The sequence below is a fragment of the Xiphias gladius genome, chromosome 18, assembly GCF_016859285.1.
Source record: "Xiphias gladius isolate SHS-SW01 ecotype Sanya breed wild chromosome 18, ASM1685928v1, whole genome shotgun sequence".
Taxonomy (NCBI): domain Eukaryota; kingdom Metazoa; phylum Chordata; class Actinopteri; order Istiophoriformes; family Xiphiidae; genus Xiphias; species Xiphias gladius.
This window is the reverse complement of record NC_053417.1, coordinates 13327876-13343455: the sequence shown is the minus strand read 5'-3', so window position 1 is coordinate 13343455 and position 15580 is coordinate 13327876. Positions and strand designations below refer to the sequence as shown.

The 15580-nt window shown below is 40.4% G+C and overlaps 1 protein-coding gene across 2 annotated transcripts; it reads left to right on the top strand.

Annotated features, from left to right (window-relative positions):
* Nucleotides 1–5620: 5620 nt before the first annotated feature.
* Nucleotides 5621–15496, top strand: eno1a (enolase 1a, (alpha)). Of its 2 annotated transcripts, none has more exons than XM_040152785.1 (12): nucleotides 5621–5720; nucleotides 8276–8370; nucleotides 10393–10488; nucleotides 11023–11081; nucleotides 11482–11551; nucleotides 12482–12615; nucleotides 12769–12991; nucleotides 13444–13641; nucleotides 14179–14380; nucleotides 14487–14595; nucleotides 14748–14806; nucleotides 15002–15496. In XM_040152785.1, exons 2-12 carry the CDS (start codon nucleotides 8286–8288, stop codon nucleotides 15063–15065), a joined length of 1299 nt encoding a protein of 432 aa, XP_040008719.1. In that variant the 5' UTR covers nucleotides 5621–5720; nucleotides 8276–8285; the 3' UTR covers nucleotides 15066–15496. The 2 variants fall into 2 exon arrangements, with proteins under 2 accessions (XP_040008719.1, XP_040008720.1); XM_040152786.1 differs by lacking the exon at nucleotides 11023–11081 and adding an exon at nucleotides 10645–10703.
* The last annotated feature ends 84 nt before the right edge of the window (nucleotides 15497–15580 follow it).

Sequence of the window (15580 nt, the reverse complement as noted above, 5' to 3'; positions counted from 1 at the left end):
TGATCAGACGCTGTCTTCTCCTTTAGTAAATCACTAGGTTTATCTTTGCCTTGAGGACAATCATAGTTTTCAAGGTCTCGGGAACTTTAACGACGTAATTGTACCAGCCCAGAGCAAGACTAGTAATTTAAAGGCCACATACGGTGAGCTTGACATATATGATTCAGCTGCAGATTGTATGTACAGTGTCCTGGTAAAGAGGAAACACAGTGTATAACAAAATAAAAAAAGAAAACCAAAGCTAAATTCTGTCATTATGAAGTTAAGAAAATTATATTTGTCTTGGGTCCAAGTCCCCTAGATAGGTCAACATCATCACAGGGATCCTAAATTTGTTCTCTCCAGTTGTTTCTTGCATTTTTAAGTCAGATGAGAATTTATTACACCAGAGATCTCTTCTTCAGATTTTTCAAAGTACGTCGTCAGGATAAACCCCCAAAAACCTGCCGGTTAATGAGCTAGTTTTGATGAAGTGTGATGGCAAAGCAGTTAACAGGTCAATTCAAACCGTATGATTGGTAGTGCCTTGAATTACCATCTAGTATATCTAGTAGCTTGAAGAGGTTCATTATGCTTACGATGTGTATGTTTCTAAGTGTTCACACCTAGCAGAGCTAGTAAACTTACTTTTGAGTATTTGCACTGCTTTACACACTTCTGTCAACTGCAGCTGTGATTTTTGTGTGTGTATGTGTATCTGTGTGTGTGTGTGTGTGTGTTGTGTGTTTGTGTGCGTTACCAACCGTCTTGACACTCTAGCCCATGCCTCTAATCTGCCATTAGTGCAATATATGTATTTTTTATGTTAAAGAATGTTTATGTTATTATTTATCTCTCACAGCTAAAATTTTGGGTCACAATTTGTGACAACACAGCACACAGTTTGTATTTACGGCTTGTACATTTTACACTGTACCTGTGTTTTTTGCTTGTTTATAGATTGTATAGTATTCTTTGGACTAACCACTTTTCTGTCCTCTGCTGCTTTGAGTTTCCCTGAATGCTACTGATCCAACCAAAGTGAAGCATTATGGCAAATGTTGTCACCTAATCATGTTATTTTATTTATATTAAGGTGTTTTAAAGATTAAACATGAATGGACCAACAAAGCTGGAGTACTTGTTAATCTTAGAAATTACTGTTGGTATGTGCATGTATGTCAGTGTAGCTTCTTTTTCTGCACCTGCACAAAAGAGGTCCTGGCGTGAGCAGGATGCACAAAACCACACCTTTTTTTTTTAGTGTAACAGCCAAATGGCTTTAATGGTACAGTTGAATTGTTTGTAAGATAGCTTGATTTATGGTGCTGTGCAAATAAGTCAGGGTGGTAAATGATTAACGTTGTCATTTTTCTTCTGTTTGTGATGATAATATAAAGTTTCCTTCCAGACATGAACTTATCCCACAAATCGTGCAGACTTGGGACGTTGTGTTACTTGAAACTACATGGAGGTGTTAAAGAAAAAAAAAATGTTATGTTTGTTCACAGTGACCCAAGTTATTTTGTATGCATGAAAACATACTGGTTGTTGGTGTAGCTCTCTGGATCAGGAAATGCCATTGTATAGAAAGAATTGATGGATTTTAAGTCTTTATTTACCTTTTTTGACCAGGGTCCACTGGGCATGAAGGATCTTTCCAGGAACGCCCTGCTCGCACAGTTGCACACGTTCACACCTGGAAGCTGCCCAGTAAAGCCACAGCCTGAGTCTCTGAGCAGCTCCACTGGAGCAAATTGCTCTTATATTTAGAGCAGCTCAGCAGTGGCTATGGGACAGAGATTTTTATAAGGACATACTGTATGAAAAGGCTGTCTCTAAAGAACTAAGGTTATAAACTGTGTATGGTACATCCATATGTTTGACTGTCATCATCATGGAAACGAAAATCATGATTTCTTTTGTCACCTTTTCTCCCGAAGTGGAGTTTTTCTTAACGCCAGAGAGCATAGAGGGAGGAGCTTATATAATTCCTCAAACATTTGCAGCAGGGTGAGGCTAGTAAATTTGCAAACCAACTTTTATTCTGGCTTGGCTGCTCCCACCACCACCACCCAGGATGCCTGGTATTGTAATATAACATCAGAGAGGGCTGGGGCTTTGGTTATGGGGAAATATTTTAAATTGGCTGCCAGCAACAAGCTACAGATCACCCACTCTCTCATCGTGCTTCATTACATCTCGCTGCAGCCTTCTCCAACAGATTAGCTGAGTACCAGCGCAGCTGCCTCCAACCATTTCACAGGTAGATGGCAGGAGGAGGGCCTGAAGGAGCCTGTCACACAGGTGGTAGGCACTGGAGGGTAATTCAGTGAATGTGTGACTCACTGAGAGGAAATTCCACATTTTGGTAAATACGCTTATACACTTGGGAAACACTCATCTTTGCGAAACATGCTTGGTTCGTAGTAGTTACCAGGCAACCAGCAGACACTGGAGGAAGTTACTGTCTCTGGTCAAGAAATAGTCCGTCACATAACCCCCCATTAAACAGCAAATTGTTGTTTTTACACTACAAGTTTTACATGGATGAAACAAACAAGATATAATGTGCTAACTAGTGAGCTTTGGAGGTGCTGGCAGGCAGATTTGGTTTCCTCTGGACACAGCCAGGCTCGCTGTTTTCCTAGCTAAGCTAACTGGCTGCTGGCTCCAGCTTCATATTTACCTTACAGGCCTGAGTGTGGTATCAATCTTCTTGTCTAACACAAGAAAGTGAATATGTGTATCCCCAAAATGTCAAAATTTTCCTTTAAAATTGAATTAAAAGACCGAAATTAGTGACCAAATAAAACAATATGACTGTAATTGGTACCGCTTTCTAATACATTACGCTTTGATAAAGGGTTTATAAGTTGTAACTAATGGCCTTATTAATGGTAAATAAAACAATAATGCTTTACAGATATAGATCCATTACAAGCCATCCATAAGAACAACCTTTGGGTCGCAGGGTTATGAAAAATCCCCTTTGCGGTCGATCATCCTCCTTATTAATGAAGGCGTGTAACCACTTTTTTTGGCCACGTGGCAATGTCGGACTGTTGGTCGGTCCAGACTGAAATATCTCAACAGCCATTGGACTGATTCCCATGAAATTCTATACAGACATTCATGGACTTTGGTGATCCCCTGATTTTTCTTCTAGCACCACCATAAGGTTGACATTTCTGGTTCAGAGTGAAATATTTGACAGCTATTGGGTGGATTGCTATGAAAACAGATATTCAAGGTATCCAACTGTACTCTGTGTTACTGTTAATTAGCAAATGTTATCAGGGGAAAATGCTAAACTAAGATGGTAAACATTATATCTGCTAAACATACACATGTTAGCAGAGTTGCTGTGAGCATGCTGTAATGTTGACGTTAGCATTTAGCTCAAATTACCCCTTTTCTGGAAGGTCAGAGGTCAAATGGTCCAGTGGAGTAGTCTTGCTGATAAATTAAAGAACTGAAATGAAAAAGTATCCTGCTGCTGGGCCTAAAAACCAGCCAGGGGGATTTTCCACAACGTGACAACTTAAAAGCTGTTATTATGAATGGCTTACACTAATCTAAAAAGAATTATTAAATAATCTATACTTCTGCACTTTTACTTAAGTAAGATTATGAATGTTGAACCTTTACTTGTAAATGAGTACTGTTACAGTGTGGTATTGCTGCTTTTACTAAAGTAAATGATTTGAATACTTATTCCACCACTGTCATTAAATCACAGTTTATTCACAAATCTTCTGAGCACAGAAAAGACTAGACATGAGGTTCATGTTTTACGCATTTTTCCATTGCGACCCATATATCGGTGCTTTAATCCAAGACTGTATGGCTCATTCAGGAGAAAAAATTACTGTTGAAGATTACAGGTTTAATCATGGCAGTATTCACTGGAAAAATAATAGAGATGTGTTTTTTAGGCTGTGAGTCAATAAATTCCTCTATCCTAATCTTGATAATTAACTTCTTCCGTACTTGGGAACGTCAGCTTGAGGCACTTGCTGTTGTTGCATGTTTACTGAGAGCATCTGGGCAGCAGATGGCGCAGTTGGATGTAACACTGACAAGAGTCTCAAGGTCACTGCAGCAGGCTTTCATCATACTGTGATCTGCCATGGATGCTGCACTGCACTGCGCAGCTGCATGAAACCCTTGTCCAGTAATGATGAGATGCCAGACGTCTAGGACAAACCCACTATTCACTCGTGTCGTGATTTGTCACTGTAGTCTCCTACTGGTGCAGTCCCTGTTTTTAATACATAAGTGTTGCACCTACGTATGCAAATCCAAGCAGTTCGACAATGCCTTACTCTGAACGGGAAAAAATACTACACCCTACTGTCTTAAGTTTGATTATTGACACAGTGGTTTTCTACCCATGGGTACTGGGGAAAGTTGACCCAGTATACTGTTGGTGCTGGATACTAGTGATTTTTAATCTGTAAATATTATAAGGGGATAATAAAACACTTTCAATCTTCGTGGATGAATGCTCCAACACAAACAAAGGCATAAGGAAAAATAATGTGTTGATATTAATGCAAAAACAAATGCAAAAACCTACTACTCTAGGATCATAGCATCTTTTAACAGAAGCTTCCCGCTAAGCACTGACTTGGTGATTTGCACGTCAAAAGGTGTCTAGGTTTAGACTAAAACTGGTATGCATTTGCTTGGAAAGTTAAAAGTTTTTACATCTCAAGACTACATATAACCATTAATTTTTCAACAGAATTTTTATGGCCGTATATTCTGTGAAACATGTCACGAAACACGTGTAAAAAGGCTACAACTACCACATCCAACTGCTTACATTGATAAAAGTAATTAGACCAAAGTATAAAAATACTCCATTACAAGTAAAAGTCCTACATTTTTTAATTATTTTATCAACTAAATGAAATTAAAAGTATCAAAAGTAAAAGTACACATGATGTAAAATGCCCCGTCAATGTGTTATAGTTTTTGTATCATTATTATGCATGTAGATGTACTTAGTTATTTTCCACCACTGAAATGCAATTTTGGAAATGCTGTTGAAACAACGGTCCTATTCATTTTCAACCGATTTTTACTCGAGACGTCTCGACATCCTTTGGCCTGCAAACCGGTAGGATACATCAGCGCCACTGTGGACTTAATCTAATAAGTAAAGCACGTGCGTCTTCATTGCATTCAATATTGTTAAATACGTGAAGGGAAAAGAAAAGTCAGTGCCAGAAAACGTGACCAACGAGTGACATGTGACCAACCACGAAACACCGCATCGGAGATCCCTGCCTGCTTCTCTGCACGTACTCATCTCTGCGTCATCTTTTCCGCATACTGCCTCTTTCTCTTTCTCATCCTCACGCCAAAAAAAAAAAAACTACATCTCCAATAATCCACCCAAAAAAAACAAAAACAGAACACTATTGCTCCCAATTATATATTACATATATTCTATATTACTACAAGTGATGCTCCTGCCTAGACACAAAGTCCGCATCCTCTTCGTCCTAACGTGGGATGTCTGGCTCCTCACGATGGTGAACGTGCACCCTTCCTCGCACTCGTCCGCCCCGTGAGTCAGCCCTGGCCAATGGCGTTGCGCCGTTACCCCGGCCCTTCCTGGTTACGTCCGCTTATCAGACGCACCGGGGCGTCACGACTGCCTTCTCTGCCTGCCCGCACGAGAGAGACACACTCAGCCGCGTCCTTTGCACACAGTTAAGGCCGGAAAGGTAACTTTAACTCCCTTATTTCTGCGCTTTATTTGTAAATTCGGAGCTGCACAAGAACTGCTGAGACCTAAAGGGGCCTATTCTAAGACAGTTTGTGTTAATATAAACAATTTTCTCCTTGTATACATATGTACACGGCGTTCTTCCTGCTCGACGATAAACTCAAAGTCTCGTCCTTGTGCTAGCTTGTGATACCTTGTTCATTTCTGATTTTTGTAAGCGTCAGTTAAATGCTCAGTTGATGGTTGGGTGGCTTGCGGGATGGAGTGGTTTGTAGCCCACCGTCTATTTTAAGACCAGGCCGTCAGCTGGCGAGATGTCACTCCATTTAGAGCTGCAGTGTGTGTGTGTGTGTGTGTGTGTGTGTGTTGTGTGTGTGTGGGGGGAAAAGGGCGTCAAGTTGCAGCTCCAACTTCCAGCAGACCGCCTTTTCCATTTGTTAAAGAACCGCTACTAGCCTTAAATGATGTGATGGGAAGTCTGTCACACAGTCACAGGCTACACATGCTGGCTCAGGCAGTGACTGAGCTACCAGTTGCTTGCAGCAGACGTGGGGGGGGGGTGTCCAACGGGGAAAGGAAAATTACTGCATGTAGCGAAATTACACAAGCTTCAGTGTTTCTTTTTCATTGATGGTTAGTCATTTCGCTACCTAACAGACCTCCAGAGGATGCATGTGGTTTTAACCAAGTCACTCAGTTAGTATATTGTGAGTTTATTACTGCAGTTTTAAAGGTATTGCTCTTATGAATAATTATTTAACTGATTATTAATACACAGTAATGACTTGCTGGTATATTCTTATGCAGCCCAACATGGCAATAATTCTAATTTACATGCATACCGTTTACAAAACATATCAGGTATCAATCCTTCATTATTTATTTATCCATGGGTGCCATTTTGTGCTGCCAGGTTACCTCTTTGCTTTCCAGTGGTTGCAATAATTTGGCAGCAAAATCCTTAAAATGGAATAGAAATGTACTGAAGTGTGTGTGCAAGACGTCCACGACAGAAATGTAGTGAATATGCAGTGTATGTGAGCGCTGCAACAGATTATTATTTTCACTGTAGATTAGTCTCTCCATGACTCAGTTGTTTTCTCTATAAAATGTCATACATAGTGAGAAATACACATCAGAGCTTCCTAAAGTCTTCTTCACATATCTCTATTTGTCTAGATATGAATGGATTATCAAAATAGTTGCCAGTTAATGGGGTAATCAACTAATCTATCTATCTATCTATTTAAGAAAAGTTGGGGTGGTTTAAATTTCAGAGTTTCTGTTCCAATACCAAAATGGTACCTTTTCTTTGTGAAACATTTAACACGTTTTTCTATAAAACCCTCTTTTTCATTTTAACCAAAGATGCCAAAATTCTTAAATGTTGTATAAACACATGCAGCCTTACAAAATATAAGATTAAACAGCCTAAACTTGGAAAAAAATTCTTTTCATTTAAGAACTATCTGATCAAAGAATAACTAAATAAGATTTTAATTCACACATTCAGTGCAAATTTACCAAATTGACAGTTTTAAATACTCTGTGCCAGGGACCCATTTCGGTCGATACCAAAAAAGTATTGAGGTTCGATACCTAGCCCCAGTACTGACTGTAAAATATTTCCATTTAGCTAAGGAACCGGATGTATTTGTGTTTTAGTGATTTTTGCCTCTTGGCTGTAGCCAGTGGTATGTTTCCACACAGAGTTTTAAGGACAGAGGATTTTCCATTGATTCTGCTGTAGTTGCACTCTAGCTTAGCTTTGGAGGCTGTACTCAAAGTTCATTCATGCATTCAGAGTGGGTAGATTTGCAAGTTAGTCCGTGCATTCAGGGCAAGTCAGATACAACAAATGAAAATCAATAGCGCAGCAGGCGTCACGGCCAGACAGTCTGGCTTAAAACCCTGTCTGACCTCAACTACTGGAATTTGGAGAGATAATGAAGGTTTCATGAGATTAGACCACTATTGAGTCCCCCAAACCCATAACAATGCAGTGAACTCGGACAAAAAAGAAGTATCACGGCACTGTGATATGCATTGTGCCGAGCCACTCATTTATCGTTTCTTATTGTGACTTTTCACTATTGTTATCAAAAGTTCTTACTTAACTGTTTGACAGTAATGCTCTCAACTCGGTTTTGAAAGCATTTTGCAAAGCTGTTATGTAATCTGATATATTAAGTAAACTGAAGGGACCTGCAGAGATTTTTTTTTTTGCTGCATAAGCCACGCCCATCTGTGACTAATATCTCAGCAAATCCTGGCCAGCCCACATCAGTTGGTTCAGGTGGTGGGCACGACCAATATTTAATGTTTAATTGGAGAATTCGTCAGATGGTTTATTGCTGTGTGTCCAAACTCCAGCTATAAATTAGATTACATTTTGTCCTGAGTTAGTCATTGAGCATTTTACTTTTTGCCCACTCACTGTTTTGACTCAAAGCTTTAATTCAGTAAGTAACATTGCAGGGTAACCAGCATCTGTCTGCTCAGCCTGTGGACCAGCACTTTACCGATGTCTGTTTTCTGTTGTTTCATCTGCAGATCCAGAACCATGTCCATCTTGAAGATCCACGCTCGTGAGATTTTTGACTCCCGTGGCAACCCCACGGTGGAGGTTGATCTATACACCAAGAAAGGTACTGCATGGCTAATATATGTTTTTAGGTACTGTTTAAGTTTAGTAATTGTGGTCAAAGATGGCATAATTACAGAAGACTGTAGTTACAAATCATACTTTACTGTATGTACAATAGCTACACATTTTTTTAACAGGTAATTTGAAGTCATCCATGACATTTATTGTCCGGTATGTGTAATGCTACAGTAAGAATATGTCTGGTTATAAATTATATAAACTTTTTTTTTTTTTTTTAATTTGTCTTGCCAAATTACATAGCTATTGAAAACTAGGTAGGTTGTAGATGAGGATGGTCAAGTCATTTTGGCTACTCTGTTGCCAGCCGCAGGCCCAGAGCGGATCAGATCAGATGGTGAATGTGTGAAAATAGCTCCTGTAATATCACACTGCCTCTAGAGCATTCTGTTACTGTAATGGCTCCTGTTTGGGAGCACATATACAGTAGCTCAGACAGTGGGCACTTCTAGCAGTCCTATGATTTGAGTTGAAATATTGCTTGAGAGGTAGAGGTGTCAGGTAAATTAAGTCAGCAGTATGCTTCCCTCACCTAACTGTATGCTAGATTACATAATGAAGCCGCAGGGCATAAAGCATTTAAACCCGCCACTGTTTGACACGTATGCCTCAGGTTGAGATCAGTTTATTCAATTAACTAATGGCCGGACTGTGACTGAAGTTTTTTGGCATGCTGTTCTGTTCTGAGAGCTAAAACAAAGGAACAGCTCAACCCAATAAATTGTCCTGAGAATGTTAATGAAGCAACCTGAATGACCATTGACATGGAAGTGAGTGGGACAGGCTACTCTGCCTTTAAAACATTAACTGGGGATCGACTGCTCTATTCAGTAGCCCTGGTTTGGGATGGTTAATAAGTGCTCCAGTTTACTGTAAATAGCACCAATTCCCTTTTAAGTCCACTAGGCATGTTTTGGCATCATTAACAGGACAGACCAAAGGGAGCGTGCTTCGCCCAGAGCATGTCTGTCATAGTAACTGTAATGTGTTTTGCTGTGTTATGTATCTAGCTTGCCTCACAATCACAGGCATACTAGAAAACCTCCTGTACTTAGAATGATGCATTTTAAATAGCTCTGGTAATCTAGAGAGACATTTATACTCAGTGTAATATCCTCTGCAAGGTGGGGTTATCAGCACAAAATAGAAATTTATTCCACTGTATGTACTTGTAAATTTGCTGATGCACTATGTCCACGTGAGAACCATCTCAGTAAAATCAGTCAATTCATACTACTGATGAATCTTTTGAACGTATTTGGCCAGGTAAAATATAAGACACCTATAATGTGATAGCTCTACATCTCAGTTTATAGCCTGATGGATTGTTGCCAGCATCCCCCAGCTGCATTACTTGATGCAGATGATTTGTTAAGCCTGAGCTCAGGGCCTAGACAACAGCTCTGTCCTCCTGTCCTAAACCCTAAATCCCTTCAGACTCACACATCCCTGCCGGCTCACTGAGCAAACTGAATGGATTTTTGCTCATCCACCAGTTTGTCTTCACTTGGGTGAATCCAAAATGGACGTCCTCTTCTATATGGGCGTGGCTTGGCATCCTTTTACAGATGCACTGCACATGCTCAGTTGGCAGCCTGTCTTCCCCTGTTACATCACAGCCTTCTGCAGCGCAGCCCGTACAACTTCCACCACAAATGCTTTATTTCTCTCTAGAGAGTCAATGGACAACATTACCATGGCAGGGGATGCCCTTAGCTGAACCCCGAGTGCATTTCACTTGTTGGTGCCCCTTGAATACCAAGCAAACCCTCCTGCACTCAATGTCCCAACAAACATGTTCTTGTATGCAGAATCTGATCTGTATAAATGCCACATAGTAATCACAGATGTGGAAGTCAGAAAGTTGGTTGTCATGGGAATGGCTCATAGAATGAAATTACATTGAAACATTTCTCTAACTGCAGTCGGTCCTTTGCTGTCTTTCGTGGACATGACACAGCACTTCAGGAAATGATAATTGCGAAATGTCCTCTGTGTCTCCAAGGTCTTTTCAGAGCTGCAGTGCCCAGCGGCGCTTCCACAGGCATCTATGAGGCCCTGGAGCTCCGTGACAATGACAAGACTCGCTACATGGGCAAAGGTATGCCGTCTTCCTTGATTCCCCCTTTAAACTATTTGGTTACTTCTGTTCTGCTCTTATCTTTAATGTCATTTCAACACTATTATACATTCTGTTGTCTGTCCTCATCTCTTACTTCTTCATTTCCGGTTCGTCCATCTCTCTTCCTCTTGTTAGGAGTCAAAAGAGCAGTTAAATATATAAATGAATTCTTGGCCCCTGCATTGTGTAACCAGGTAAATAAAGTGTGGAATAACAGGATGACATGTTTTATATATCGCTGTGCACAGGAGCATGGGGGAATGGGTTTGCCTTGTGAAACTAACCTTGGCAGGCATTAACAGATGTTAACAGATCTAAAAAGAAAAAAACTAATAAAGAGCAATGGTACCAGATAAGTGACCACAGTCCTCGTCATGATTGCAAAACAATATTTTATTTTTCAAAAATTACATCCTCATATGATTGGACTGGGTGCTCTGTGGTCATCTGTCTCGCCTGCGCTGCACGGTCTTCTTCTGTCTGAGTCAGTCATGGTCTGCTTGTCCCTTGCAGGTGTCTCAAAAGCTGTTGAGCATATCAATAAAACAATTGCACCTGCACTGGTTAGCAAGGTAGGACCATTTATTGTTTGACTAATATTACTATTCAATTTCTAACTTCAGTAGAAATTACGCAAAAATATGAGTAACATTGGCAACAGTACTGACAGTCTCCAGATGACTAACTGTACAACTGCATAAAACTGACATGTTGAGCAGCTGTTTGTTGTTCCTTTCTGAGTATTTTACATAGGCCTCATTTTTTTTAATCTTTGCATTTATAAACATGATATATCTAAAGTATCTACAAGCCATTGTATTAGCAGAGCTTCAGTGGTATAAATGTGAGGTGCTGTGATTAGTCTTAAAATTACTGGAGTGTGTTCTTCTGAACTAATGAGTTAGAATTAAACGTAATTAGTCTTTTATCTCTAAATGTACAGTCTAACTTGGCATATTTTGTCTAATCCAGGATGTGAGTGTTCTGGAGCAGGAAAAGATTGACAAGCTGATGCTGGACATGGATGGCACAGAAAACAAGTGTAAGATGCTACTTTATGTTCTATAACTCGCTTGGCAATATCAATACAGAGTTTTGTGAGCTTAAATTTATAAAAATTTTGTCTACTGACAATATACAGTATACTATGAGACATTATCAATTTGTCAACGTGAAGAGTGTTTTTCCATACATTTATTTGTAGAAACTGGTTGTATTCTTCCACTGTGGGCAACGTTGCAAGTACAGTGAGCAGAACTGTATTATGGCAATATTTTTGCATCAGTGTGATGTAGCATCTCATCAAATATTTTAATTTCCAGGATTGACAAAAAAAAAAATCCTTATTTTTATTTTTATTTTTTTTTAAATGTTTAGCCTTTGCCATTTTATTTAAGCATCTGATGTCTGAGTTTGAAATGTATCCAATATAAATAATAATATAATGCCCCAAAAAAAATTACAGTACAAGTTCTGCTAGCAATCCCACAATGCAATGCTCTGGAAACCTAACATTTTTTCAACTCTATAGCAAGCGACGATGATCAATAAGTGAACAAAAAAAAATCCCAATTTACTGCTTAGTCAAGAGTAAACTACCGAGTGTCTGTTATACAGGGAGTGGTGCATGAGTGAGAGTGAGTGATTTGGGACACTGGGTTGTATTTTCAACATTGATGGGTGTTACTAAAGATGTTATTTTAAAATAATGATATCAGGAACCAATCTTTTAAAAAAAATACCACACAAACATCAATAGAGGCTTATTGATTCTCTTTATGCAACAGATAATTCAGTTAGAACCTCATTATTTCAAGGTCATGTGTTATTGATTTTGCCCTTTTTTAGTTCAGAAAATTACTCTGATCAAACAATGAATAATATAAATATCAGAAGACAATAATATTTCATAAATGTAGTCTGAAAGAACCACAGACAATATATTGAAATATTTGTGTTTGCCCTCCCATAGCAAAGTTTGGTGCTAATGCCATCCTGGGCGTCTCCCTGGCTGTGTGTAAGGCTGGTGCAGCAGAGAAGGGCGTTCCCCTCTACCGCCACATTGCTGACCTGGCTGGCAACCCTGAAGTCATCCTCCCAGTCCCTGTGAGCATGATAGTGCAATTACCTGAGTCATGTAAAGACTCATAATGCTAATAGGTCTAACAGACATGTACCATTAATGTTTGATCCAAAGAATCATTATATTCAGTTGTGATACCATTAAGCTGAAAGCGGATCCTCTCTGATTCCCCTCAGGCTTTCAACGTCATCAACGGTGGCTCCCATGCCGGCAACAAGCTGGCCATGCAGGAGTTCATGATCCTGCCTGTGGGAGCCAGCAGCTTCAAGGAGGCCATGCGTATTGGTGCTGAGGTCTACCACAACCTGAAGAATGTCATCAAGGAGAAATACGGCAAGGACGCCACCAATGTAGGAGATGAAGGAGGCTTTGCCCCGAACATCCTGGAGAACAAGGAAGGTGAGAGGGAACAGTCAGAAAGCCATAAGCACAGGTTCATATGAACAGTTAACAGAGTAAAGATCCGACTGAACAAACTAAATGTTATTTTATGAAACATTTAGAGGGTGATCATGGAAAGTTGTTACAGTGTGCCTTGATTAGTCCAAAGGGAGTGTCTTGAAAGCAGTGCATTCTTAGACCTTCCCGGGGAAAAACTTCACTCATCATCTCACTCTTGGGCTGCCATATGGTTTCTAAATTAAGGCCTCAGCTCAGTCCTGAGTGCATTGACTGCCAGCCTCTGACTCCAGTGTCAGGTCAAGGTACTGATAGGGCAAATGCCCCAGTGGAGCAGTGTCTTCAGTGGTGACTCATTTGTAAAAAGTCAATGTTTTGACTTTTTTTTTTTTTTTTTCAAAGTAACATCTCTGGTCACATTTTTACTGTAGTATGTTCTTTTTTTTTTCCAGCTCTGGAGCTGCTGAAGAATGCCATCACCAAGGCCGGCTACACTGACAAGATTGTTATTGGCATGGATGTGGCTGCCTCAGAATTCTACAAGGGTGGAAAGTACGACCTGGACTTCAAGTCTCCTGATGACCCTAGCCGCTACATTTCCCCTGACAAGCTGGCTGACCTCTACAGGAGCTTTGTCAAAGATTACCCTGGTGCGTTTTCAATGCATAGGCTCTGATTAACAGCCTGAAACTCTTTTAGTCAAACGGTTGCAAAGATTTCAAGATATTATAGACATCCATTTAGTGTAGCAGGAAAAATGCAAAGCATTAAGAACAGACTCAAGTAAGGGGACCACAGTCTTGTCAAATTATTTTATCTCACATAAATTGTCATCTAGCATGTTATAGTATAAACAGAATCGCATGTGCACATGCTGTCCATGTCCAAAAATGCAATTTACGCTCGCCAAGCTCATAAACAATATTTTTGGCCATAGCGGGAGGCTGTCAGCATAAAAAGCTCTAAAAATCCACTGTATACTACAGTCACATTTAACAGCCAGCTGGTGAATGTGGTGGAGCACTTAGCAGCTTGTCTCTGCTACCCCCAAGTGGCCAGAAACATCAGTTAATACAGATTTGAGGTTTCTGTATAACTTTTGACCAAGATGTCATATTAAACAGTTCAGATGTGTTTGATTTATGAACGGTCGTAACATTGCTCTTTCTTTCTGTCCATCCTAACAGTTGTGTCCATTGAGGACCCCTTTGACCAGGATGACTGGGAGGCGTGGTCCAAATTCACAGCCAGCACCAGTATCCAGGTGGTGGGCGATGACCTCACTGTCACCAACCCTAAACGCATTGCCAAGGGTGTGACCGAAAAGGCCTGCAACTGCCTGCTTCTTAAAGTCAACCAGATCGGCTCCGTCACAGAGTCCCTGCAGGCGTGAGTGTCCACAGCGGAGCAGCATGATCACCCCTGTTGCTAAAATCCGACAAAGTAAATTAAGTGTCAGCTGGCTTACAACGCTTCCATATGTCTTTTCTTATAGCTGCAAGATGGCCCAGAGCAGCGGCTGGGGTGTGATGGTCAGCCATCGCTCCGGAGAGACAGAGGATACCTTCATTGCTGACCTGGTGGTCGGTCTCTGCACTGGACAGGTAAAACCTTAACCGATTAAGTAATTTTTAAAAGTTCATTGGCTTGGTGTCAGTAACATTGAGATTTTTAAAGCTGACTATACAAACTGTACCCTGGGTGTAGCTTTTACGTCACAGATTTCGTCTTATGTGTCATTTGTTGTCTTGTCCAGATCAAGACAGGTGCACCTTGCCGATCTGAGCGCTTGGCCAAGTACAACCAGCTGCTCAGGTGAGTCCAGTCCGAAGACATATGCATACGTGCAGTATAATGGCCAAATGAAAGCTAGGTCACATCTCTACAATCACACAGAATTTAATTAATAGTATGAGTTGGGTGTTCATTGCTCCTTAAAGGCACAATATTTCAGAGTTTCTGAGGCTATAGATCCATCCACCTTAACAAACCTTCCCCACTTTTACTCAGGATTGAAGAGGAGCTTGGTGACAAGGCCCGTTTTGCTGGCCAGAACTTCAGGCACCCCATCTGAGCAGGTCTTCCTCCTTGGGCCTCTGTGTGTTCAATGCTCATAAATAACCCCACACATATACGCCATGGAGAGAAGATGGAGAGAACAGTGCTGAAATTCAAGGTCCAAGTCTGTGGTCTGTGGCGTGGAGAAGCTACAGTACGTCCTAGTACAACCACAGTTCAGCTCATCCTAAAACTATGCTTTAGCTCCTGATTAGTGTTGGTCCCTATGTTTTTGTCCTTGTAACTTTGTGAGAGAGTTTTTGTTTAGCTTCTGGCGAGTTGTTGTGATTCTTGGTCTTCTACTGAGTATTTGAACTACTGTAACTAGTATGACTCTGCCTCGAGCAGTGGTAAGAGTACTGTATGTGCAATGTGTTGCACCTGACAAGGTCTTGTGTTGCTGTAAGAGTTGGCAGAAATATGTAATAAATAATATAGTTTGAAAGATTTTGTGATGTTCTTTTTATCCTCGTGTTCAAATGCTAAAGCTTCAGTTATGTTTTACATTTAATCTTATAATGTTACAACTTC